This window comes from Lepidochelys kempii, chromosome 27 (assembly GCF_965140285.1).
Source record: "Lepidochelys kempii isolate rLepKem1 chromosome 27, rLepKem1.hap1, whole genome shotgun sequence".
Lineage (NCBI taxonomy): Eukaryota > Metazoa > Chordata > Testudines > Cheloniidae > Lepidochelys > Lepidochelys kempii.
This window is the reverse complement of record NC_136406.1, coordinates 15366669-15394275: the sequence shown is the minus strand read 5'-3', so window position 1 is coordinate 15394275 and position 27607 is coordinate 15366669. Positions and strand designations below refer to the sequence as shown.

Genomic DNA, 27607 nt, shown 5'->3' with positions numbered 1-27607 from the left:
CTTCTCCCTCTCTGGGTCTTCTGGCACCCATAGCAATGGATGGCACAGAATCTTGGACCAACAAGCTATTTGCTGGGTAATTAGCTTTGGAACAACAAGCTCATGGTCAGACACCGTGGACTCTGCAGAGGTGAATTCCCTGTTGGAATTTTCTAGCTAACAACCAGTTTAATTGGGTCTCAAGTGGGGAAGGAGAGGAACCTTTTTGACAGACCCCAGTCTCTTTCACTTAATGCAGGGGGTGCTGGTAACTTTCCCCTACTGAAGGTAACACTACTAACCAGTAGGGAATCCTATGAGCTGCACCTAATCTATTGTTCCAATGCTTAGAACCTTAGCTCATTGTCTCCTGTTGGAAAGCAAATAGACTTGTTTGATTTTACACTGTCTTCAATAAAAGGGACCCTGTTTTATTCACAGGGCCATCGGTTGTCTATATAAAAGAACAACCGTACTAGCTCATTGATGGAAAAATAAAAGAATCCAGATCCTATAAATAGGATTTATTACCTACGTTAGGGGTGTTAATAAAAAGATATTTGACTTAAGAACAGTCTCATCCATTTCTCCTTCCCAGTCTCCTGTCCAATACTTCCCATGTCTATTTAACTACTCTGTCCTCTCCTCATCTTTGCAGACAATCACCAAAACTCCCCCCCCCCCCGCAACCCTTAACTCAATTGTGGAGTTCCAAAGGAAATTTGCTAAGTTTCTGAGTCATGTAGCCAATGATTTTAGTTCATTGTTCATTTATTGTGTGATGTTATAATTAACTGACATGTTATATTATATATAATCGTATGCTAAATAGAGTTAAATTGAAGGATTATAGAAGTATAAAACTGATCCGTAGTTAGAAGGATAATCATGTATTAGGTATCTAAGTGAAAGTGAGTAGGGTTGAAATGAAAGGCCTGTAGGCTGAGGCCTACAAGAGTTTAGCTTAGCTATTTTAGGCCTTGGAGCTAAGAAATGCTGACATAAGGGACCAAACAATAACCCAGTGCCCTAAGATTACATGAAAAGATGTACCAATGCATCATATTGCGAAAAATTAACAGTAAGAGTAAGATTCCATTTTCTAACACATGCCCTTGCAGGGTGCATGATGCGCATAAATGTTAATGCGATATAGTCAGAATTACATTATAAAAGGGGGTGCCCAGAGCGGGAAAATTGAGCTCCCTATGGGACACTCCAGCAGGAACCATCCCTCTACTGATGATCAATCCATGAGAGACTCATCAGACCCTAACACTATTGTTAAGGATGTGAGTATAACTATATTTGCAACTTGTGCATAGGTTTGTATAGAATTTCTATATGCTTGGGTAATCATAACTTTAATTGTAATTTTAATAAAACTTGTAAAATAGATACCTTGTACTTATGAATGTATGTGTGGTCACCACCTTTGCTCTTTATGTGTTCTTACAGACTCTAAATCTAAAGCAAGTAGCAGAGGTGATTTTCACTCTGTTAAGCTTGAAACTATAAGTGACCAGAGCTGAGCCCACAGGGGTGCAATACCACATTACAAAATTCACTTTAAACAAAAATAAAAGGCTACAGTCATGTGAAGAAAATAACAAGTGAAGCAATCCACTGCCAGTGAACTACTTCCCTTTGTGGGTAAGCACAGCCTAGAACTTAAAGCAAGTCACTGCTTAGTGATTTCAAGTTCAGTGGCAGAAGTTCGCTGGTGGGAACGTATTGTACGGTCTGGTGCCATCCTATGTCTCCTCTCCTCACAATTAAAACAACTGGGAACTTTCTCCGCACACAGGACAAGTGAGGCGTGAGAGTCCAGGTATGTCTGTTTTTTTAAACTTGCTGACAGAAATCTCCTTTTCATTCCCATTTTCAATATCTGTTCTTTCAGTCCTGGGACTCTTATCCACCTCTGCCAATGCATCTCGGTCCTGACTCCTTCCCGCACTTCACCCTGCTATTGCAGCCCTGGGCTCTCTGCACAGATCTCTGCTGGTGCACCTCAGTCCTTCCTGACCCACCTGTTCCTTGCTATTCCAGTCCTGGGCCCCCTACATACAGCCCTACCAATGCATCTCAATCCTGACCTGCAGCCCCTTGCTATTCCAGCTCTGGGGCCTGCTCCTGTATCAGTGTGCCTTGGTCCCGATCTGCAGCACCACCTGCTTATTCCAACCTATTCCATTCCCAGGCTTCTCCCGAGCAGGTACTGCCAGACATGCTACATTTTCCAGGAAATAGTTTGCAGGAGGTGGACAAAAAATAAAATCAACTATGGACTCAGACAAGACCACGATAGACATTACTTGTATAGCTAGTCCAGCCTGAACCCAAATTTCCAAAGGAAATTATGTGTCACGTGTCGCTCTTCAAACAGCAGTGTTAACAACTCTCATTGTATTCGGTGGGTTTTTTTAAGGCCGCCGTTCCTGGAGTTAAGCAACTACCTGAAGGGGGGTTTCAAAGAGGATGGAACTCAGCTGTTGTCAGGGGTGGCACGTACAGAACAAGGAGCAATGGTCTCAAGTTGCATTGGGGGAGGTCTAGGTTGGATATTAGGAAAAACTATTTCACTAGGAGGGTGGTGAAGCACTGGAATGGGTTACCTAGGGAGGTGGTGGAATCGCCATCCTTAGAGGGTTTTAAGGCTCGAGTTGACAAAGCCCTGGCTGGAATGATTTAGTGGTGTTGGTCCTGCTTCGAGTAGGAGGTTGGACTAGATGAGCTCCTGAGATCTCTTCCAACCCTAATCTTCTATGATTTCAGAAGGTCTTCGAATGGAATGTAAGCAATAACAATGATCATAATAATACATCACATTTATATTGAGCCTGTCAGCCAAAGATTGCAAACCACTATGTAGACATTAAATAACCTTAAGAACACTCTTGTGAGTGAGGTAATGTATTGATTATATTATCTCTTTAGAATGTAAACTCCTTGGGCAGGGACTGTCTCTTAATATAAGTATGTACAGTGCCTAGCACAATGGAGTCTTGATCACAGCTGATGCTTTTAGGTCCTGCCATAATACAGACAATAACTAATAATAGCCTCCTTTGTAAAGTGCTTTGCAATCTACAGATGAAAAGAGATGAGCAGGATTATTACGTTAACTTCATGTATTCCAATTTGCCTTCAACAGATGGTCCATTGTTAACCCATCAGATACCATCTTTAACTAGATTTGGCTACAAGTGGCTGGAAATGTTTGCTAAAGCGGCCAAGCAGCTCACAAAAGAGCTGGACTCTGACGGGAGACTCATTCCTATATCCAGCTTGGCTAGTGCCGATAGTTACAGACCCTTCTGTCTGGTCACGAAGAAGCAGCCATGGCTGCCTTTACAACCCCCAAAATATCTCATCACCCCCTACAAACTTACAGATATATTCAAAGAAGGAACAACTATGGATGCAGGTATGACTTGAATTCAGACTTAAAGTGATCACCAGTTATTTTGGGAAAGGGTCGACTAATAACTGTGCCCCTCTATAGCCTCTTCCATTCAAGGGTCCCAAGTGCTTTACAAACAGTAGTTCATTAAGCCCTCACAACCCTCCTGGGAGGTACACTAAGTAAGTATTTTTTACATTGTTTCCTCTGATGGGTAAACTAAGCCACAAGGAAACAAGCACAAGATCACAGGGCAGGTCAGTCTCAGAGCCTGATTAGAACTCAGGAGATCTAAGCCCTCCAGTCTTATGTTTTGACTGACCACTAGACCTCACAGGTCACTCACAAATTCCTGCCTGGATTTTGGTGCTCACTTGCAGCGTACACTGGGTCGACTCCAACTTCCTTGGGAGAGACTAGTTTCCAGCCATCTAAGAAAGCAGTGGCTTTGTTGGGTATACTGAGGGTTCGTGGGAAGCCACTGGTGAGATATGAGGTAAACCTTAAAGAAACAAGTACAAATAAGAGTTTCTGCAATAAACGAAACCTGATTAAGTTTGTTTCCCAAGAGGTGAAATATGTTGATCTGTTACAATACTCCGAGACCACAGACCAGAAAGCAGGAGGAAAGCTCAGCCTTAAGTTACAGCCCACCGAGGTGGACTTTGCTTGCTCAGGGAAGAGTTTATTCTCAGTCTCTCAGATATCCGTGAGAAAAGCCTACGTGGTTAAAAAAGGGCAGTGGTGAGTATGGATTTTTATTTTACCTCTTTTGGGAGTGACTTGCCTTTGCAGCCTTGAGATCTACTTCCCACAGCCAGGCACTGTTGCAATAACTGGGCTTGCAAACTGACTAATTGTGAGCTCAACAGTAAAAAGTGAGTGAAAGTTTATAAAATGACACAATGACCTGTTGCAACAAATGTTGATGGGGAAAAGGTACAAAAGGGAGACAGACTGAATTATTACAAACAAAATGGCCTACTAATATAATTCAAGGAATATGCAAATATTAAACCTGGTAAACAAGGGAAGTGTGAGACTAGAAATCAATAAACCAAAATTGGTGTGTCAAAAATTAGGCCTAATTATGGATGAAATAATGAGGGGAGGGGCTATTCCACCCACCACTTCCATTTTGGGGTCCTTAAAAGACTTCGGGGAAAAATCGAAAGGTGTTTCACAACTGCTGTCTGGGAGATGGGTGGACCAGAAGAAGTGAGATTTACCATTATGGCTGTCACCTCCACCATCTCCTGGGAACCCAGGATCCACTGTTACATCTTTGGGACTTTATTGTCCTAATCTCAACAGATGTCCCAACCAGACTGGGTCAAAGAGTGGGACCCAGATGATAAATCCCAACGCCACCTGGGATGTGAGACTTGCTTATCGTCTCTCCCCGGACCCCGGTGTTCTTTTCCTTCCTCATCTTATTTCTTTTCTTAAAATCATAGATTTTAAGGTCAGAAGGGACCATTATTATCATCTAGTCTGACCTCCTGCACAACGCAGGCCACAGAATCTCACCCACCAACTCCTGTAACAAACCCCTAACTTATGTCTGAGCTATTGAAGTCCTCAAATCATGGTTTAAAGACTTCAAGGTGCAGAGAATCCTCCAGCAAGTGACCCGTGCCCCACGCTGCAGAGGAAGGCAAAAAAACCCCATGGCCTCTGCCAATCTGCCCTGGAGGAAAATTCCTTCCTGACCCCAAATATGGCAGTCAACTAAACCCTGAGCATGTGTGCAAGACTCACCAGCCAGTCACCCAGGAAAGAATTCTCTGCAGTAACTCAGATCCCACCCCATCTAACATCCTATTACAGGCCATTGGGCATATCTACCGCTAATAGTTGAAGATCAATTAATTGCCAAAATTAGGCTATGCCATCATATCATCTCCTCCATAAACTTATCAAGCTTAGTCTTGAAGCCAGATATGTCTTTTGCCTCCACTGCTTCCCTTGGAAGGCTGTTCCAGAACTTCACTCCTCTGATGGTTAGAAACCTTTGTCTAATTTCAAATCTAAACTTCCTGATGGCCAGTTTATAACCATTTGTTCTCGTGTCCACATTGGTACTGAACTTAAATAATTCTTCTCCCTCTGTGGTATTTATCCCTCTGATATATTTATAGATAGTAATCATATCTCCTCTCAGCCTTCTTTTGGTTAGGCTAAACAAGCCAAGCTCTTTGAGCCTCCTTTCATAAGACAGGTTTTCCATTCCTCGGATCATCCTAGTAGCCCTTCTCTGTATCTGTTCCAGTTTGAATTCATCCTTCTTAAACATGGGAGACCAGAACTGCACACAGTATTCCAGATGAGGTCTCACCAGTGCCTTGTAGAACGGTGCTAACACCTCCTTATCTCTACTGGAAATACCTCACCTGATGCATCCCAAGACCGCATTAGCTTTTTTCACGGCCATATCACATTGGCAGCTCATAGTCATCCTGTCATCAACCAATACACCGAGGTCCTTCTCCTCCTCTGTTATTTCCAAGTGATGCATCCCCAGTCTCTCTTTTTTTTTTTTTTTTTTTCTTCTGTCTAATAAGAGCCTGGCTTAGCCTGCCCACACTGCATATTCTGCAACCTTGCTGTAAGCCTGCAATCAAAGAGGTGGTTAAAAGCAATGCCCCAAACAGCCCAAGGCTGTTATAAGTTTGCCAGGTCTCGGAGTGGCTAATAAAACCATGTTCCACACCTGTTTCTGCAGCAGGAAGAGTGCAAATAAAAGTCAATACCAGAGACAGAAGTGGCATTTTCTATCTTTGCTGTTTTCTCTCCTGTCTTTTAGGAAACCTGATCGGACTTTGACAACAGCCCCAACAACACCACCAGCCCATTTCAACCCTTCTTCTCTTTTCCCCTCAAACAAGACCGTTGCTACCCTCTTGAATACCATCTAAAAGACTGAAAGTAGGAGGGATTTCCTTCTAAAAATTCTCTCCAGATAAAGGGAATAAGAGATGTTGTTGAATCATAGATACAGAATTTTGGACTTTGGTTCAGTTTACTCAGTATAGGGACAGAGACATAGAATCATAGAATATCAGGGTTGGAAGGGACCTCAGGAGATCATCTAAGTCCAACCCCCTTCTCAAAGCAGGCACAATCCCCAATTTTTTTTTGCCCAAGATCTCAAATGGCCCCTTCAAGGATTGAACTCACAACCCAGGGTTTAGCAGGCCAATGCTCAAACCACTGAGCAAATGAAAGCCTTTCTTAATACTTTACATTTCAAATGCTTTACCTATGTTTCCTTTTTTCTGTATCTTTAATAAAAGTTTCTAAAATGTTAATATTGCGTTTGCCGTGGTAATACGCATGCGGAAGTCTCTATTACCAAACCCCAAACCTGGTTTAAAACTGTTTAGTGTTGGACAGTGACTAGGTCATGTTAACACCTTTAACCTTTTGGGCCCATATAGCCCAACGTGAATACAACAGCGCACAGCATTTAATCCCATTCCTAGCCCCTGGATACCCTGCACCACAGAAGCCATCTTGCTAGCTGAGGAAGGTAAACCTCTGTCTGGAGCTCAGCAACCCTCTGGCAGGGGAAACAAATTCCTCCGCGGGCCAGAGTGTTCTCTGTGGAGTGACTTATGACATTTCCTCTCCAACAAGGACGGAGCACAGCACTCCCAGTCCCTGTGGCCCTGCGGAGTCCTGCAGGGCTGTGTAGGTAGGAAGGAAGGCCTTGTGGTTAAACTGTGCAATAGAATTGCAGAGGCTTAGACTCAATTTACTGCTTTACCACAAGCAACCTGTGTGACCTTGGTCAACTCATTTAGCCTCTCTGTGCTTCAGTTCCCCATCTGTAAAATGGGGATAATAGCACTTCCCTGCCTCACAGGGGTTTTATCAGGGTAAATACATTCATAACTGTTCGTCACCATAGTGTCTGAGTGCCTAGGCCCATGTATGTTTCTAAAACAGAGCATTAATCAGAAGAAGGTGTAAAGATTTCCTCCTGTTATACTAGGAACAACTTGCTCTTAATTGTTTTTTTCCTAACCAGATGCAGTTAGTATTTGGCAGATGCCCTGAAGCACAAGGGCTGAGACACTTTGTAGTAACAGCAGATGATGTTCTCATTGTTACTCTGTGTCCTCTGCAGGAAAATTGACATGTCACACAAGTTCATAAAGGAGTTCTCAGGCTCCCCTGGGACGCAGCTGTATGTCGTGACTGAGGCTTTTGAGTTAAAGGAACCATTGCACATTCAGAAGACGAGCCAGGGAGGAGGCAAAGCCGTGATCGCAGCAGGGGAAATAGGTGAAATACAGGTTTGTGCATTTGTACTGTGTCATTTCAATCAGCTCTCCGACTCAGCTGTGGTTGGAGCCATTGTATTAACATCTGTAACTACCAGCTGGCAAAGAGCATGATACTGGGATCACCTAGTAAGGCACCTGGAGGAATGAATTAGTGAAATAAACAAATGAAATCAACAGTAAAAATAAATGATCTTCCTTCTAATTCTATGTGCCCTCCAGAGGTGTTCGTTTCCAGGAACAGCATCTTCCATTAGTCACGCGCTAGCAGCATGGAGAAAGCGGCAGCTGGTGTCATCCGCACCCCACACGCTGTAGCACATATTGCACAAAAGTGACACAGCAGTCGAAGAACTTCACGGGTGGGTGTCAGTACATTGGGACTCGCTGCCTCTGGTAGCAGTACTCTGTGTGGCCACCATGCATGAGGTTCTGATTTAATTTCCCATCCTGATCTATTGCTGCCCAGTCTGGGAGTGCTGCCAGGCACCTCGTGTCTCCTCGGACCAATTAAAGGTCTCTGAAGGTCACAGATCCAGTGCTGTGCAGTAGATATGAATGCAGCAACATCCACGCCAAGCCTCAGGGAGTGGGAAAAGACATGATGGTGGGGGAAAGGAAGGCAGACTACTCATTCCAGTTCTCAGTGGACAGGTATTGACAAAACCAACAACACAATTGGCTTTAACTGGCCCACTTACAGGCAATCTCCAAAGATAAGCCCATGGCTTGGATAAGAACTCCTCTCATTCCAAGGGATGGTCTCAATAGGTGAAGTTTGAGGCACGCCAGCAGGGGCATTGTAGAAGCACAGCCTGGGATGCTGCTAGTGCCCATCATGTCCAAGGCTCTTGAGCTATCCACGGGCCATACTTTCACTAATACTAAAGTCACACAAAGATTCTGAGAGAGGGAGGGGAGGTGGGGAGAGGAGACTAGGTTTACATGGCATTTTGCTCTGCTGAAATCAGGCACATAACAGGAGGCTATTTCCTGTGGCTTGTTCCTTTCTCCTGACATACTTGCTCCAAAGCAACTGTGTCTAAAAGCCATAAATAAGCAAAAGCCTGTTTCAGATAAAGGAGCTGGAGAACTGCCCTCTTCCCCCCATAGACTCTGCCAAGAATCAAAGCTTGTCAAGTACCCTGTGATAAATGAAGTGGCAGGGGGAGTAGCTCCCTTTGATGGACACCCAGCCAGCCAGTTAGCTGTAAAATCCCTCTTGGTATCTGTTCTCTACTTGCTTTACCTGTAAAGGGTTAAAAAGTCCCCCAGATTTAAAAAAAAAAAAAAAAAAGTGGGCACCTGACCAAAAAAGCCAATGGGAAGGTTGAACTTTTTAAAATTGGGAAAGAAACTTTCCCTTTGTCTGTTGTTCTCTGGAGAAGGAGACATGGAACAGCAATGCTATAAGCAGGAATGCTGTGTGAGGCTTGAACCAGGTATAAAAATTCATCTTTCATACCTAGAAAAAATTATTGGACAGGGCATGTTTAAATTATATTTTAAAACAAAAGTGAGATTATTAAGTATAAAAGTAGGATTTAAGTGGTTCCAAGTAATAACAGACAGAACAAAGTAAGTTACCAAGCAAAATAAAACAAAACATGCAAGTCTAAGCGTAATACATTAAGAAACTCTTTACAGGTAAAATCTCGCCCTCAGAGATGTTCCAATAAGCTTCTTTCACAGACTAGACTCCTTCCTAGTCTAGGCCCAATCCTTCCCCCTGGTACAGTTCTTGTTAGCTCCAGCTCAGATGGTAACTAGGGGATTTCTCATGACTGGAACCTCCTTTGTTCTCTTCTACCCCCTTTTATAGCTTTGGCACAAGGCAGGAATCTTTTGTTTCTTTGGTCCCCCCACCCCTCCTTCTAAATGGAAAAGCACCAGGTTTAAGATGGATTCCAGTACTAGGTGACATGGTCACATGTCCCGTGAGACCCCAAGCCTTCATTCTTCCTGGCCTGACTCATAGGAAGGCTTGCAACTAAACAGAGCCATCTACAGTCAATTGTCCTAGTCGATGGGAGCCATTAAGATTCTAAACCACCATTAATGGCCCACATTTTGCATAATTACAATATGCAGAGTTTCAGAGTAACAGCCGTGTTAGTCTGTATTCGCAAAAAGAAAAGGAGTACTTGTGGCACCTTAGAGACTAACCAATTTATTTGAGCATGAGCTTTCGTGAGCTACAGCTCACTTCATCGGATGCATGCCGTGGAAACTGTAGCAGACTTTATATATACACAGAGAATATGAAAAAATACCTCCTCCCACCCCACTGTCCTGCTGGTAATAGCTTATCTAAAGTGATCATCAGGTGGGCCATTTCCAGCACAAATCCAGGTTTTCTCACCCTCCACCCCCCCACACAGATTCACTCTCCTGCTGGTGATAGCCCATCCAAAGTGACAACTCTTTACACAATGTGCATGATAATAAAGTTGGGCCATTTCTGCACAAATCCAGGTTCTCTCTGAGGGGGTGAGAGAACCTGGATTTGTGCTGGAAATGGCCCAACCTGATGATCACTTTAGATAAGCTATTACCAGCAGGACAGTGGGGTGGGAGGAGGTATTTTTTCATATTCTCTGTGTATATATAAAGTCTGCTACAGTTTCCACGGCATGCATCCGATGAAGTGAGCTGTAGCTCACGAAAGCTCATGCTCAAATAAATTGGTTAGTCTCTAAGGTGCCACAAGTACTCCTTTTCTTTTTGCGAATATGCAGAGTTATGCTTTATATTCCTAGGTTCAGATAGAAGAATGAGACATTCATAGAAATAGGATGAACATACTCGGTAGATCATAAACTTTGTAATGATACCTCACAAGAGACCTTTTGCATGAAGCATATTCCAGTTACACTGGGAGGGAGGGATAGCTCAGTGGTTTGAGCATTGGCCTGCTAAACCCAGTGTTGTGAGTTCAATCCTTGAGGGGGCCATTTAGGGATCTGGTGCAAAAAATGGGGATTGGTCCTGCTTTGAGCAGGGGGTTGGACTAGATGACCTCCTGAGGTCCCTTCCAACCCTGATATTCTATGATATATTATATTCACACTCATTAGCATATTTTCCTAAAATCATATGGAGAGTAACATCACCCCATCCTCCTGAACTTACTGCCAGAGACTTGGACACTGTCCATATCAGAGGCAGTATACCTAAAATTCCTCTTTGGGCTCCCCTCTGGGGCAGACACTCCTGTTTCCCGCAAAAGGGAAGGTGACCCTGATCCAGTTGTGGGCTCACAGCTACCAGCTATTGACAGCCCTTCATTGGCCAGCAAAATCCACACACCCCCTTCACTCATGTTGGTCTTGCTTCCAGCTACAGAGTCTTTGGAGTCCTACAGATGTCTCCTTCTCCAGAGAACAACAGACAATGGGCAAGTTTCTTTCCCAATTTGAAAAAGTTCTCCCTTCCCATTGGCACTTTTTTTTTTTAACCTGGGGGACTTTTTAACCCTTTACAGGTAAAGCAAGTAGAGAACAGCTACCAAGAGGGATTTTACATCTAACTGGCTGGTTGGGTGTCCATCAAAGGGAGCTACTCCCTGCCACTTCGTTTATAACATACCCACGTGAGGATTTATTGACCTGCCTTAGGAATCTCACCGGAGACATGTGGCTGTGTTTGACTCCACAGGGGCGGGGAAAGAGCATTAAAAAGAAGACTATGACAATTCCTCAGGGCACAGTGCTGGCATATGTTGTACAGCCCCTGAATATCCTGAAGGAAGGAACACTTTGTAAGTGATCTAAGCTAAGTGTTGAAACCATTAAGTCACATGTGGCGTGGGGTACTGGGTCCCACTTTAATGCAGTTATATTCGTTTTGCTTTCTGCAGGCCAAACCACAGCACATTTTATCTTTCCTCACAACAATATGAGGTGAAACATGGCAGTTGAATCTTGTGGCTAGAGTTGGGGGCTGAATTTCCCACCTGGACTAAAAGTATGATTCTCAGAAGCGCTGGAAAGGGATTGATCTCTGTTTCATGGCACCGATTAGATAATATGGGTCAGGGTTACACAAGTTTATACCACTTTCATTTGGTAGGGGGTCAAATGTCCACTGACTTCTGATGATACCATTACAAGGACTCCTGGCTTGTATGCCACTGATTTACTGTGACCTTGGGCAAGTCACTTACCCTCTCTGTTCCTCAGTTTCCTGATCTGTTGACATGAGGATTGTGATGGGTTCGGTCACAGAGACCCCTTTGTGACGGTCACCTGACGTGCTGAATTTACCTCTCAGCCCATTTTTCCTGCCATCTTGGGACACCAGAACCCTGCCTTGTTGAGCCAGACACGCTAGCCTGCTGCAACACAGACCCAGGTCTGGTCCATGCCCCCAAAGCTGCAGACTTTAACCAAAAACTGCTCAGCAGATCACTTATCTCCAGTACCCAGACACCCAGTTCCCAATGGGATCCAAACCCCAAATAAATCCATTTTACTCTGTATAAAGCTTATACAGGGTAAACTCATAAATTGTCCCCCCTCTATAACACTTATAGAGAGAGATGCACAGCTGTTTGCTCCCCCAGGTATTAATCACTTACTCTGGGTTTAATCAATAAACAAAAGTGATTTTATTAAGTATAAAAAGTAGGATTTAAGTGGTTCCAAGTAATAACAGACAGAACAAAGTAAGTTACCAAGCAAAATAAAACAAAACACGCAAGTCTAAGCCTAATACATTAAGAAACTGATTACAGGTAAATCTTGCCCTCAGAGATTTCCAATAAGCTTTATCACAGACTAGACTCCTTCCTAGTCTGGGCCCAATCCTTTCCCCTGATACAGTCCTTGTTAGTTCCAGCCAGCATCTTAGGTGAAAAGCAGGGGCTTTCTCATGACTGGGACCCGCTTTGTCCTGCTCCACCCCCTTTTATAGCTTTGGCACAAGGCGGGAATCCTTTGTCTCTCTGGGTCCCCACCCCTCCTTCTAAATGGAAAAGCACCAGGGTTTAAGATGAATTCCAGTATCAGGTGACATGGTCACATAACATTGTAAGACCTCATTTTTCATTACCCATTGGCTGGCACACACATATACAGGTAGGCTTGCAGGTAAACAGAACCATTTACAGTCAATTGTCATAGTCAATGGGAGCCATCAAGATTCTAAACCACCATTAATGGCCCACACTTTGCATCATCACAATAGGACCTCAGAGTTATACTTCATATTTCTAGTTTCAGATACAAGAATGATACATTCATACAAATAGGATAAATATATTCAGTAGGTTATAACCTTTGTAATAAGAAAAGGAGTACTTGTGGCACCTTAGAGACTAACCAATTTATTTGAGCATGAGCTTTCGTGAGCTCAGCTCACTTTATCGGATGATGCATCCGATGAAGTGAGCTGTAGCTCACGAAAGCTCATGCTCAAATAAATTGGTTAGTCTCTAAGGTGCCACAAGTACTCCTTTTCTTTTTGCGAATACAGACTAACACGGCTGTTACTCTGAAACTTTGTAATGATACCTTACAAGAGACCTTTTGCATAAAGCATATTCCATTTACATCATATTTACACTCATAAGCATATTTCCATAAAGCATTATGGAGTGTAACATCACAAGGATATAAAAATGTACAAGGATTACACATACGCTGAGGGCCTAATTCGTGAGTGATTGGAAAGCACTTTGAGATCATAGCATGAGAAGGTCAAAATATCATTAATAATAATTTCTATTTTCTTCTCCAGGTAAATGCTCATTGGCACAAAACAGGAAATTTTTATTTGTTTCGGATGGTAAGCAATTTATTTTATTGTTGTACTCTAGCTACATGTAACTTCTATCTTTCTTAGCGCTCTTTTTTCATATCATTTATATTCCCCTCCTCCTCAGCATCTTTCAACTAGCTGGTTCTCTGCAATGCATCTCAGGCATGTCTCATAATGGCTGAAGTCAAAATGAGTCGGCATGGGTATTTTGCTGAGCCAGAAATTAATTTAGGCTGCTTTACCAGACATGAATCACTCAAAAAAATGTTTCTGGGACAGAAAGAAAGGGAAATTATTTGGAGTGGAAACCTAGAGGGATAATAGAAAGACACTCCAAATTCAGTCACTGTGTTTGAAAGAATGACAGCTGGACTTGGGTTCTTAAGAGGGACTCTCATATGACAGCACCAATGGATGCAGGTAAATGATCAGCTGGTAGATTTGCTATGAGTGAAGACCCCATAAAAAACAGCTGGAGGATAAAACTACCTGGCACATATCTGGACTGTCATTAGAAGGCAGGTCTAGTGGTTAGTGAAAAGGAAGGGGAGTCAGGAACTCCGGGGCTCTGTTCCTGGCTCTGCCATTGAGTTGATGGGTGGCCCTGAGCCACTTAACCTCTCTGGATTTTAGTAAACTCTGGTGTAAAATGGGTATAACTACACTCCCCCATTACTATTTCTAGCTCCTAGGGGGTTGTGAAGCTCAGTTAATGGTTGCTTGTAAAGTTCTGTGACAGTCTTGAGAAAGGGCCCCAGAGAAGGACACATTATTGTTAAGCTTCTGTTTCAATTTAATTGTAGTACAATGATAAAACTGGTGTTTTTCTCATTTCAGGCTTCAAGGATAAGTCAGAGCCTTCACTAACAGGCAAGCAGCATGCTGTTAATTCCTTTCTCCATATTTTGCTTTTGTTTTTCGGATCTCAGAGGGTTTGAAAAGGGGCTCTGCAGAAGTAATAATACTTTCCATGTATCTAGCACCCCACAAAGTGATTAACATACAACAATTAGTCAATAAAACATCCTTATGAGGAGGATATTGGCAATCCCATTTTACAGGTGGAGGAACTGAAGTGACTAGCCCAAGTTCACAAAATGAACCCATAACAGAGCTGGGAATGGAACCCAGGAGTCCTGTCTCCAGAGTCACAGATGCTCAGCACTGCTCAGTATTTGGCTGTCTAGTATTAGCTCTGTTATTTTTATTTTACTGTGTTTTGATTTTAGTTTAAATTTTTTTTCCCAAATAGGTTAGCATCATTGCAGTGAAAACATCATTGCTTGACTCCCCTCTCTTGCTTTAGCACTAGACCACATTGATGTATGCATCACACCATTGTCAGACTTGGTAGAGTAGCTTAATGACCCGTTAGGTGGGTAGGTTGGCTGAGTGCTGATGCATGTTGCTTTTTACCCACCACCAGCATTTCAGAAAGTGAAGGGCACCATCAAAGAAGAATGTGCACAGCTGATGTCTCTGAGTCAGGATTTCAGGATCAAACTGCTGGGAACCTTTAAGAGCTTTCTGCAGGATGGTGATGTTATATCAGATGTTAAAACTGTGGTATGTGCTCTTTAAATTTCATTTGACAAGTTCACATTAAGCCAAGAAACACATTGATTGGTGCATTTGTGAAATAAATGCATGCCAAGTGCCACTTAAGTAGAGATTAGAGACACATTCATCACTCCAACTGCTTGGCTACTACAGTACTCTGTAACTCACCACAGATATAACAGAGCTATGGGCTAGATCAGCGGTCCCCAACTTTTGAGGGTCACACCCCCCTCACCCCTGTCTGCACCCCCCGGAGCCCAGGTTGGGAGCAGAGGGGTTTGGGGGGATGGGATGTGGTCAGGGGTAATCGGGCCAAGGCTGGGGCCACAGCTGGGGTGGGTCTGGGGGCAGGAGCAGAGCCGCAGCTGGGCTGTGGTGGGGGCCAGCAGCTGGGCTTGCAGCCAGGTGCAGCTCCGCTCTCAGCCTTGCTCCCAGCCTCGGCCCCAGGCTGGGGAGGGAGCCGTGGGGGCTGGCACAGGGCTGGGAGTGGAGCCACGCTAAGGCTGGGAATGGGGTTGGGAGCTGGGGACGCAGCTGGGGATGGGACTGGAACAAAGTTGGGTGTGGGGTGGGGCTGGGTGGTGCTCCCTCCCCACCCCCGTGGGCGCTGGCCCAGGCCCTGTTGGACCCCCTTGGATGATCCTCCACATCCCCGTAGGGGGGCACTCCCCACACTTGGAGGACCTCTGGGCTAGATCACTACACTACAGCTGCTGTAGTGTCATAGTATAGACACTACCTATATTGATGGAAGGGGGTTTTCTGGTAATGTGGTTAGTTAATACACCTATCTGAGAGGTGGTAACTAGGTCAATGGAAAAATTCTTAGGTGCACCTATGCTGGGGGTTAGGTCAACCTAACCATCGTGCTCAGGGAGCAAAATTTTTCACAGCCCTGAACAACATAGCTAACTTGATCTAATTTTTAAGTATAGACCAGGCTGTTAGACAGTTGTGAGCTACCAAAAGGAAGGGTTTAAAACACAGAGCCTGATTTGCATTTGCATTAAGACTCCTTTACACCACTCTGGCAGTGTAAATACGCCTTAAAGTTGATGTAAATTAAAGGAACATAAAGGGGCCTTAATGTAAATGAGAATGTGGGTCAAAAATACTTTAACCATTGCATTCACTGTGGGACTGGATGGTTCAGGAAATTAGTAATGGGATTTAGAGTGCAGCCTTTCACCTTTATGTCACAGTTTTGCATCCTTCCTGATGGCTAATGGCTGAGAGTTGTTCCCATTTGTCTGGTGGTCCCAGTAAAGTGCTAAGGGGACAGGTATCTATGTCATACATGTTTGCACACACGTGCGCACACACACAAAATGCCAATCTTCTGGGGGAAGGAACTATACTTTGACTGACAGCCGTCCTTTTCCCCCCTCCTCTTCTTTTATTCATTTTACCACCAGCTGGAGCTTTTCTTGGCAGGGGGTCAACCTAAGCACTCAATGCTGGACTCGTTGGATGAATTTCTCTGGCCTCAGGTGGAAAATTTGCTTCATGATTTAGGAGTTTTCTGTGAAGATCAGAGAGAAGAAGCCCCTTCATTATTGCAACCGATACACTTCCTGTGCTCTTCTTTAGAAGGTACGGAGACTTCAGTCAATGCAGAGGCAGTCCCAAAGTTGCTTGAAAAACTTATGGCTTGGGGAAAGCATGACCGATTGTCCTTATCCATGAAGAACTAGGTTTTCCACATAGAGTTCTGTAGTTTTATGTGTTGGATCTAAATAAGCATATACCCATCTGCTCATCTGAGCTTCCTGTGTTGATTTTTTTCAGTATGATATAGAATTTCTATTGGCCTTGTGTTTTCTCAAAATCAGGACTGTATCGTCTATTGAGAACTTGAGAAAACCCAACCTGAGATGTCTCTTCTACTGATTCTTTCTACTGATATCTTTCAACTGATATTGCTGTTCAGCCAGTGCTGTCTATAATATTCAAGTAGTACACAAATCTCGCTGAGTTTCTGGGATATGCTCAGAAGCACATGTAAGATATTCCAATCCATCTTGCAAGAAGTCCAGCCTATATGCTATCATGAAGTTTCACTAGAAGTATCAAGCTCTACAGTGAGCAGTGTTCACCTTATCCCAGGAAACGAGGCTTTCACAGGTTGGAAGCAGCTGGCTTTGCACTACTACTACATCATGTCAGGAAAGTACAAACCCAGCATAATGAGGGAGTGGAAGGGTCAGCAGTATATTGAACATCAGAGCAAAATCGTGGAATCAGAGAAATGCTGAGCAGGAAAGGACCTCAAAAGGTAATCTAGCCCACCTCGTTGCGTTGAGGCAGGATTAAGTATACCTAGACTATCCATGACAGATGTTTATCTAACCAGTTCTTAAAAACCTCTAGTGACAGGGATTCCACAACCTGTCTGGGTAACCTCTTCCAGTGCTTAACTTAAAATGCGAGGCCCTATTTGATGTTTTCCACTTCATATTCCTGGAGAAATGGATTTGGGTCTTTATAGGTTAAGCGTCTTCCAAGGCACTGATTTCAAACATGAAACCCATACATGACAGACAGACCAACTACCAAATGTGTTCCTTAAATAATTGGATAGGCACCACTCTGGCAGCACTGATGGGCCTCAGATCTTTGATCTGAGACTTGTGGAAGAGCAGCTGCAAAACGGATTTAGCTTTGTGTGTGTGTGCTAAAGTTTATGAATGAGAGAGATTCGTGGAGTTCTAAGAGGAGAGTCAAGGAAGACTGCAGTTTGCTATCTGAGTTGTATAATTTTTTCATACTGCTAGTTATGAATTTGGAAAATTTCTTGGTGAGAAGGAAGCAAAAAACTAGGGGAAGTTTTTGCAACTGAAATCAGAATAGAAAAGTGTGCAATTAAGTGGTCTTGGAAAGGCTGTGTAAAGAAGTGGGCTTAGTTTTGCAGCAATGTTTCTCAACCAGTGGGTCATGACAGACTATCAGGGGGGTCATGACGTGGAAAATTTTATTACAATCTAAAGCAACCCCCCCCAAATAAAAACCCACCTCTTTACTCCCTGCACGCCCTTCCAGATCTAGTGTTCTTTGTAAACCTCTCAAAACACACACTTAAATAAATTATAGAGGCTTAGCATTGTTATCACTGAAACATTTTTACTCTTATTTTTAAAGTAAATGTATGGGGAATATGAAAACTTTTTACTTTGAAAAAGCAGTCAGCAACCTGAAAAGGCTGAGAAACACTATTTTGGAGAATCTCAAGGGATGGAATGCACCTTAGCAAGTCCCCTCTGCATCTTCAGAATGGCTCTGAGATTTGGCTTCACCTTGATCCCAATGTGTTCTCGTCCCTCCATTTTTCTCTCCTGCTGTGGTATTCTGCAGCTTTCCCCTTCTCCTCTACATTTTTTACCTTCCAACTCTTGGGGTTTGCCATGGAACATACAGAATCTGTGTCGGCCATTCACTAAAACTATTGCTTCTTATTTCACCAGTTCCATGCATCTAAGTCCCACCTTGGGACACCTGGTCATGGTGAGACATCAACTGCTTGCAGTAAAGTGCAACAGCATTCTCCCACTGACACAGCTGTGAATCCTTGATTGGAAGGGCTGTGGTCAGAAAACAGTATCTCAGGGGTCTGTAGGTTTAGAGTGGAGATCTTTAGGGCTCCACAGGAAACAAAGAAACAAGAGGAAGAGGCCAGCTCAGGGGATTGTCTATGGCAGTCTGAGACTTTCATCTCTGTAGTGAATCACTGCTCAAATTCAGCACAAGTTATTACCCCTGTCGATGGCTAGTGGCCTATGCAAAATGTGTTCGGTGGGTCTCAGTCCAGTTCCTAGTGGACAGGAATACACATCACTAACACCACCATTTAATCATAACCAGAAGTGAATGGACATTAGAGAGTGAATTCCCCTCTCTTATCAAGTAGTGGTCCCTTCAGATCAGGGCTGAGGCACATCAGTGGGGAGATGTGCACAGAATCTTGCACATTGCTGCCATTTGCACTCTACCTGCTCGAGCAACAAAGGACTCTCAGCCTAAGGGCTGTTAATCTGGTATTTTTCACCTGCACTGAACAATTAAGAAAAGAAGGTATTTTGTATTTTTAAAAGCATGAATCACAGTAACGAATTATTACAGTGCACCCAGAACTTTCAACAGCTCCGCTCTAAAGGACACCACCCCGAGCATTTTTCTTTTTCTGGCTCTCCCTGAGGTTGTGATTTAATTTTCGCAGATCTGGACTTTAGAGTGCTGACCCTGCTTGTGACCTGCCTAGAGAAGAATATGGTGGCCAAGCAGCTTGAGCTGGTAAGATCCTCCCACACTTGTATCTTTGAATATTTACTCGTTAACACTGCAATAAAGCTGATTGATACAGCTCAGCACAGCATCCAGCAGGACGTTCGGCACGCATGGTACATCTGAGATTCACCAAGGTGCTATATGAGCTCAAGATGCTTCCTTTATAGTCAACTCAAACTGCAGAGCAACCATGCCAAGCCATTTTGACCTATGTCCTCACAGCTGCCTCTTGTGTGGATTAATATCTAGGAGTGGATTTTTTAGCTGGAGGTCGAATACCTGTAGGAGGGGAATGTTTTAGTGAGAAAAAGGCCCCATTGTTCATTTTGTGGGGCCAGATTTTCAAAAAAGCTGGAGACCCAACAGATCCCATGTGTCACACTGTTGGTTGGATTTTTCCATGAGCTCAGCCCTCAATGTGCTGACGCCTTTGAAAATGGGAACTGAGCTCTAGAAACTCAGGCCCTTAGTCTCCAGTTTATCCTTGCAGGAAGCCATGGACTAAGATGTGGACAGAGACCATGATGGGTCTGAATCCACCAAACCATTCCCTCCACCTCCACTAAAATGCTTCAGTTGATTTCTTCCCTATCCCCAATGAGAACCAGCAGCATTTCCCAGGCATGTTAGCCAAACCAGAGTTATAGGACACCCGGTTCCATTTCCCCCTCTCCAAACACCCCCCCCCCCCGCATTCTTTTGCTAGGTTTATACCCTGACATGACTCAAAGTGGCTTGGGACGCACTATGAACTCCAGCATTTCCTGTTCCCTAGATCTTACAACAGTATCAGCTGGCCAGAAGGCGGTGATCGTCTGTGTATCCAGCTGACTAATTCAGTGCTGCATTAGGTCTCCAATAGCAGTAACTGGATCTCAAATATCCTCCCTCAATATTCCCAGTACAAGTTATAGACTGTTGCTAGTTGTAGCCTGTCTCACAGTATTTAAAGTATAAGGAAAAGACTTAATCTGCCCACTTTGGAATCTGTCTCCATGTATCTTCTGCTAGGTTCCTTACATCTGTCACTACTCTGTTGCAGACATATCTGCAGTAAAAAGTGATGGACTGAGAACATTCTGGATTTATGCTCCTCTACATCTGTAGTGAGCCTGTTACTTAAAGGAACAAGAGTAAATACCTAGTCTGCTCAAGCATAGCACACAGCAGAGTATAAAAGTGTTGGCTGTCCCTTGCTTGGTTAGAAAATGTTTATCAGTGCTGTCTGTGATAACATCTTTCACACTCGGACTGCTAGCTAGTTTCTATTTATTGTTCTTTGGGATTAATTTAGTGCTGCTGAAAGGCATCAGATAAGCAGCTCTGGAGGCTAAAACTTCTAATTCATTTGCAGAACAGGAAACCTGCCTTAGAAATATCAAAGATCCAGGTAGATACACTGACAGATAAATAGTACATGGCAGTACAACCTTCCACACACTCCAGTCTCACCATTATTCTTGTCACTGATACAGAGCTTGGTAAGCTGGATTCAAGCAAACTATATGCATTTATGGCTAAATGTAAATGTATGTTTCTAGGAACCAAGAAAGTAGGCTAAACTTACAGGGTGCGGGACTCTACCTCAGGAAGCAGTGACTCTGAAAAAGATTTGGGGTCATGGTGGATAATCAGCTGAACATGAACTCCCAGTGCAATGCTGTGGCCAAAAGGGCTAAAGAAATCCTGGGATGCATAAACAAGGGAATCTTGAGTAGGAGTAGAGAGGTTATTTTATCTCTGTATTCGGCACTGCTGTGAGCTGCTGGAATACTGTGTCCAGTTCTGGTGTCTACAATTCAAGGTTGTTGATAAATTGGAGAGGGTTCAGAAAAAAGCCACATGAATGATTAAAGGATGAGGTTTGTATGTCCTAAAATACCTAAAAGAAGTAAATCCTCCAGTCCTTTTTCATATAAACCTCCTACCGAAATGAATGCGTTGCATCCGAGAGTGCTAAAGGAGTTGGCGGATGTGATTGCAGAGTCATTGGCCATTATCTTTGAAAACTCATGGCATTCGGGGGAGGTCCCAGATGACTGGAAAAAGGCTAATGTAGTGCCCATCTTTAAAAAAGGGAAGAAAGAGGATCCTGGGAACTACAGGCCAGTCAGCCTCACCTCAGTCCCTGGAAAAATCATGGAGCAGGTCCTCAAGGAATCAATTCTGAAGCACTTAGAGGAGAGGAAAGTGATCAGGAACAGTCAGCATGGATTCACCAAGGGCAAGTCATGCCTGACTAATCTAATTGCCTTCTATGACGAGATAACTGGCTCTGTGGATGAGGGGAAAACGGTGGACGAGTTGTTCCTTGACTTTAGCAAAGCTTTTGACATTGTCTCCCACAGTATTCTTGCCAGCAAGTTAAAGAAGTATGGGCTGGATGAATGGACTATAAGGTGGATAGAAAGCTGGCTAGACTGTCGGGCTCAATGGGTAGTGATCAATGGCTCCATGTCTAGTTGGCAGCTGGTATCAAGTGGAGTGCCCCAAGGGTTGGTCCTGGGGCCGGTTTTGTTCAATATCTTCATAAATGATCTGGAGGATGGTGTGGATTGCACCCTCAGCAAGTTTGCAGATGACACTAAACTGGGAGGAGAGGTAGATACGCTGGAAGGTAGGGATAGGATACAGAGGGCCCTAGACAAATTAGAGGATTGGGCCAAAAGAAATCTGATGAGGTTCAACAAGGACAAGTGCAGAGTCCTGCACTTAAGAGGGAAGAATCCCGTGCACCGCTACAGACTAGAGACCGAGTGGCTTGGCAGCAGTTCTGCAGAAAAGGACCTAGGGGTTACAGTGGACGAGAAGCTGGATATGAGTCAACAGTGTGCCCTTGTCGCCAAGAAGGCCAATGGCATTTTGGGATGTATATGTCGGGGCATTGCCAGCAGATCAAGGGACGTGATTGTTCCCCTCTATTCGACATTGGTGAGGCCTCATCTGGAGTACTATGTCCAGTTTTGGGCCCCACACTACAAGAAGGATGTGGAAAAATTGGAAAGAGTCCAGCGGAGGGCAACAAAAATGATTAGGGGACTGGAATACATGACTTATGAGGAGATGCTGAGGGAACTGGGGATGTTTAGTCTTCAGAAGAGAAGAATGAGGGGGGATTTGATAGCTGCTTTCAACTACCTGAAAGGGGGTTCCAAAGAGGATTGCTCTGGACTGTTCTCAGTGGTAGCAGATGACAGAAGGAGGAGTAATGGTCTCAAGTTGCAGTGGGGGAGATTTAGGTTGGATATTAGGAAAAACTTTTTCACTAGGAGGGTGGTGAAACACTGGAATGCGTTACCTAGGGAGGTGGTGGAATCTCCTTCCCTAGAAGTTTTTAAGGTCAGGCTTGATAAAGCCCTGGCTGGGATGATTTAGTCGGGGATCGGTCCTGCTTTGAGCAGGGGGTTGGACTAGATGACCTCCTGAGGTCCCTTCCAACCCTGATATTCTATGATTCTAAGGAGTGCAGCATTTCCCCATGTTTGACAAAAGGAAAAAGATTGGAATCACTAGGAAAAAATCATAATAAGGTTATGCATGAAATGACACCTGACCTCACTTGCTTTAACTAAAGGAATTCTCACATACTTGTCATGAAAAACAACATACTAGCGAATGGTGCCCTACAAATCTGATAGATTTTCAAAAGCAACCAGAGATTTTGGCTGCTCAGCCTGAAACACCTTAAATGGTCCCAATTTTCAGAAAGCACTGAGCACTCACCCTCTGAAAATCAGATCATCTAGTGATTTTGAGTGCCTAGTTTTAAATCCCTTAATCACTTTTGAAAACTGTGGCCTACTGCTCTCTGAAGATCAATATAACTGCTTCTGCTCTCCTCCTCTCCCTGCATATTTCATACAGTTACAGACTCCAAACCAGTAAGGTAGCCATTAGGGCAGTAAGCTGATGTCCCACCTTATGAACAAACATTTCATTTGCCTTTTCAAGTAATTTTTACTGTCTTCCCTTACCCTTTGTTTCATGGTTCCTTTTTTTTTTTTGCAAAGATGGATGACATCTTGGAGTGGATTCTTTCCAGTGGCAGAGAAAGCAACTTCAGCTTGGCCTCTTCTCTGCCAGAAGAAGAAAAGAACATAACTGCAGAAATGATGTATACCTGTGGACTGATTCCACAGACAGACAGACCCTCTTTAACCTACCTATGGAATAATGAAGCCCAATCAAACCTATTTGCACTGTATGCAGCCTTGTATGCTTTGTGGATTCTCAGTGAGTGATACCAGGTTAAATGGGAGGGTGTAAAAATAAAAAATGTGGATCAAGAAAGAGCTACAAACCATCACCCTAAAGCAGGGGTGGGCAAATTGCAGCACGCGGGCCACATCCGATCCATCAGGCCATTTAATCCGGCCCTCAGCTCCCGCTGGGGAGCGGGATCTGGGGCTTGTCCTGCTCTTGTGCTCCAGCCAGGGAGTGGGGTCAGGGGCTTTCCCTGCTCCGCTGCCCCATCTGCAGGCACCAACCCCGCAGCTCCCATTGTCTGCAGTTCCTGGCCAATGGGAGCTGCAAGGATGGCACGTGCGGATGGGGCAGCGCACAGAGCCACCTGGCCATGCCTCACAGCCGGAGAGGGGACATGCTTCCGGGAGCTGCTTGCTGTAAGCGTTGCCCGGAGCCTGCACTCCTGAGGCCCTCCGCTCCCCTGCCACAGCCCTGCCCGCCGAACCCCTTGATCCCAGCCCAGAGCCCCCTCTTGTACCCGAAGCCAATCCTCCCCAGCTAGAGCCCTCACCCACCCCAGGCCGCAACAGCCTGCCCCATCCCTGATCCTCCTCCCACCCTCCGAACCCATCGGTCCCAGCCCGGAGCATCGTCCTGCACCCCTCATCCCCGGCCCCACCCCAGAGCCCTCACACCCCTCCCCTGTACCCCCAACCCCCCTGCCCAGATCCTCCTCCCACCCTCTAAACCCCTCGGTCCCAGCCTGGAGCCCCCTCCTGTACCCCAAAGTCCTCATCCCCAGCCCCACCCCAGAGCCCTAAGCCCCCCTGCACCCCAACCCGGAGCTCCCTCCCGCACCCTGAACTCCTCATTTCTGGCCCCACCCCAGAGCCCGCATCCTCAGCCGGCCCTTACCCTACCCCTATTTTGTGAGCATGCATGGCCCGCCATACAATTTGTCTCTCAGGCCAAAAAGTTTGCCCACCCCTGCCCTAAAGCATGATATTCATTAGGGTCGCTTGAAATATCTGTCCAGGAGCAGCTCAAGGCTAAAAGTCTCTTTTGGGATACTCATTAGGAAAAGAAACTGATTTCTAGGGGCCATACCTGCCATCCATGTTTAAACAGAACTCACTATTGATTTCAGTGGGAAATTTTGCTTAAATATAGATGGCACGATATAGCTCTGGGTACTGCAGGTCTATCAGACAAAGGTCTAGAAATTGGATATAAAATACATTAGTTATGTGTAAAAAGGAATAATTTCCCTTATCTCAACATGACTTTACTGTGGTAAATTGCAAGGACTGTCTTTCACAGGGGTTCTCAAACTGGGGGTCGGGACCCCTCAGAGGGTCTTGAGGTCATTACATGGGGGATCACGAGCTGTCAACCTCCATCACAAACCCCGCTTGCCTACAGCATTTATAATGGTGTTAAATATATTTAAAAGTGTGTTTAATTTATTAGGGGGGTTGCACTCAGAGGCTTGCGATGTGAAAGGGGTTGCCAGTAAAAAAGTTTGAGATCCATTGGTCTTTCGTCTTGGTGTGCAGTGTGTAACAGTGAGGAAAGGGACAAATTGCCCCATGTCCTACCAAATAAGGGCTAAGAGAATCCCAATATCCTGTCTGGAATGATCCTGCACAAGTGCACAGCAAATTAGACCGCATGGCATACTATCTGAGCCCTGGTACATGCCTGCCACTGTGTGCAGGAAAAGGTGGTGAGGTTGTAAGGATAAGGCCTTTGTCTGCAGCCATATTGTAAGGCCTAAAGCCTAAGGCCTTTCTCTGCAGCCAGATTAAAAGAGCAGCTGAGTTAGCTGAGAAGCAGGAAGTCACATCCTCACATTCCATCTGAATTACATTAAAACAATGTAATATTAGGCTGTCAAGAAGGAGACTCCGTCCTAATGGCACCTACCATCACCAGATAAAGAAACAGATCTTAAGATGGTTAAAGAAAACTTAGTTTGATAGCATCCTGTCGGTCAAGAAATCACTTATCAATAGTTGTGGGTGTAAAATCCTCATTTCTTTGTTTTGTCATTATGCTCCCCACTTCCCTATTGTTTATCTGTATGGTTTCTGTCTGGTTCTTTAATTGTCTGTTACATAATTAATTTTGCAAGGTGTAAATTAATTAGGGTGGTGGGGTAGGATTGGTTAGAGAATTTTATTACACTATGTTAGGATTGGTTAGTAAAATTTTAGTATAACAATTGGTTAAGGTATAGTTTAAAAGGACTAAAATTTCACTATATAAACTGGGGTCCAAAAGAAAGTTCTTTGGGAACCGACTCCGGGACACAGCCCCAAAGATCAGAGCTGCCAGACCTCAACACTCTGCCAATAACACCGTGCAGAAACTGGAGTCCCCCAGATAGACCCGATCCTGACTGGCCATCAAGAAAAGTTCATCTGTCTTATTGGGAGCATTGTATGTGTAGCATGTGCATTCCATTTTTGGTGATTGTTAATAAATAGAGGTGATGTCGTATATTATTGTGTAAGGCTCTTTCACTGGTAAGAGGTCCTGCACACCTGCAGAAGTAGTATACACCTGGAGCCCTACGTATTGGGAGAGGGTGTGGGTACTTAAATTGACCAGGTTAGTTACACCCTGAGCCCTACGAATTGCGTACAAGTGGCCCTGAGTCCTATGAATTGGGGAAGGGTAGGTGCTTTTCGCCTGGAGCCCTACAAATTGGGAAAAGGTGAGGTTCCCTAAAGTGTGCAGGTAACAAGGTCAATGTACATTTGAGTGTGGCCACAGGAATAGAGGCAGCTTGGTACCAAATGCAGCAGAAATGATCCCAGAGGAGCAGTGTAACTGGTGTACAATTTAAACCAGCTTCAAGTTGGTATGGATTATCCTTATTCCACAGTACACAATAGAAGATGAGAAACAGAGCTCTAAGAAGATGGGAGAAGCATTTAAAAAAATAAGTGGATGCAATGACCAGATGTCTTGGAGCCCTTTCCAGACTGGTTTATTGTCAGGCTTCAGGACGTGGCGGGCTGGGGCTGGACAGTGCTGAGAACAGGTGCGTTTATTGGGAAGGCAAGGGTATACATTGCAATTATTATTGTGACTGCTGGACCAGCATAGGGTTTTGGTGGTGATGCTCCTTAGAGCATTTTCCCTTCCTTAGAAAGCAATATCTAGCCAAGTAAGTATTTCCTTTGTAGATCACCCATTGTATATATTATATACATCTCTCACTCAGCATTTATACCACACACTTCACTGTGGGTGCTATCTGTGCTCAGTATGATTAGCTAAATTATTTAGCAAATATTGTTTGAGGATTTTTTAAGTATCATCAGCTTTCTTACTTACCCAGGTTTTTCGGTTCAGAAATATATATTTGATGTCAGTAATTTTCAAACAGAGTGGAATGTTCAAGGTACTCAAGCCAGACTGTGTTTTATCACTTGTAAATTTCTCTAATTTAATATTTACTCCATCCTTGGTCATTTAGGTAGGGGTTGGCATCTGAGTCAAATCTGAAACCAGACACAACTGGTACTGTGTGTAGCTAAATATAGGAAATTGCCAAACATATGGGTGAGCTTAATTCCAAGGTAAAATTATCAATCAGAGTGATATAGTAAACACTTTTCTTTGAACAAGAACATATGTTAATCAATTTTAATATCATATGTTTCTGTAGTTTTATTTGCAATTATATTGTATATTTATCTATTGCAATCAGTAATAAGAGAATTAGAAGCATGACCTCTGAATGTATCCTTTCATCACACAGTTAGATCTTGGCTATTAGAAGAATTCTTCTTCACTCAGATGAGTGGGTAATCAGTTTGGCACACCCAATGGAAAGCTATTTTATTCTGTGGCTGAGGGAGAATGTATTATTGGAAAGAAATAAAAAATCATGACCTGGCTAGCTGTGAGCTAATCACCACCCTTGAAAGCCTAGAACTCATGGCTTATATACTCCCCACAGATAAAAATCAATGTGGTTAGATGACTGCTGCATATTGTGCCATAGATTCATAGATACTAAGGTCATCTAGTCCGACCTGCACAATGCAGGCAACAGAATCTCACCCACCCACTCCTGCGATAAACCTCTCACCTATGTCTGAGCTATTGAAGTCCTCAAATTGTGGTTTAAAGA

At 44.1% G+C, this 27607-nt stretch overlaps 1 protein-coding gene across 1 annotated transcript; it reads left to right on the top strand.

Moving 5' to 3' along the window:
* Positions 1-1684: 1684 nt before the first annotated feature.
* Positions 1685-25953, top strand: LOC140903844 (gasdermin-D). The gene is made up of 11 exons (XM_073325734.2): positions 1685-1810; positions 3137-3409; positions 3955-4129; positions 7518-7686; positions 11332-11434; positions 13414-13461; positions 14272-14304; positions 14861-15000; positions 16410-16587; positions 19208-19281; positions 23286-25953. Exons 2-11 carry the CDS (start codon positions 3199-3201, stop codon positions 23514-23516), a joined length of 1362 nt encoding a protein of 453 aa, XP_073181835.2. The 5' UTR covers positions 1685-1810; positions 3137-3198; the 3' UTR covers positions 23517-25953.
* The last annotated feature ends 1654 nt before the right edge of the window (positions 25954-27607 follow it).

What these genes read in the sequence shown, in the direction of transcription:
- LOC140903844 (XM_073325734.2), top strand. Translation starts at nt 3,199, where the DNA reads ATGTTTGCTAAAGCGGCCAAGCAGCTCACAAAAGAGCTGGACTCTGAC. An exon ending in ATTTTTATTTGTTTCGGATG is followed by an intron (nt 13,462 to 14,271) that starts GTAAGCAATTTA and finishes TTCTCATTTCAG; the next exon opens with GCTTCAAGGATAAGTCAGAG. An exon ending in TATCAGATGTTAAAACTGTG is followed by an intron (nt 15,001 to 16,409) that starts GTATGTGCTCTT and finishes TTTTACCACCAG; the next exon opens with CTGGAGCTTTTCTTGGCAGG.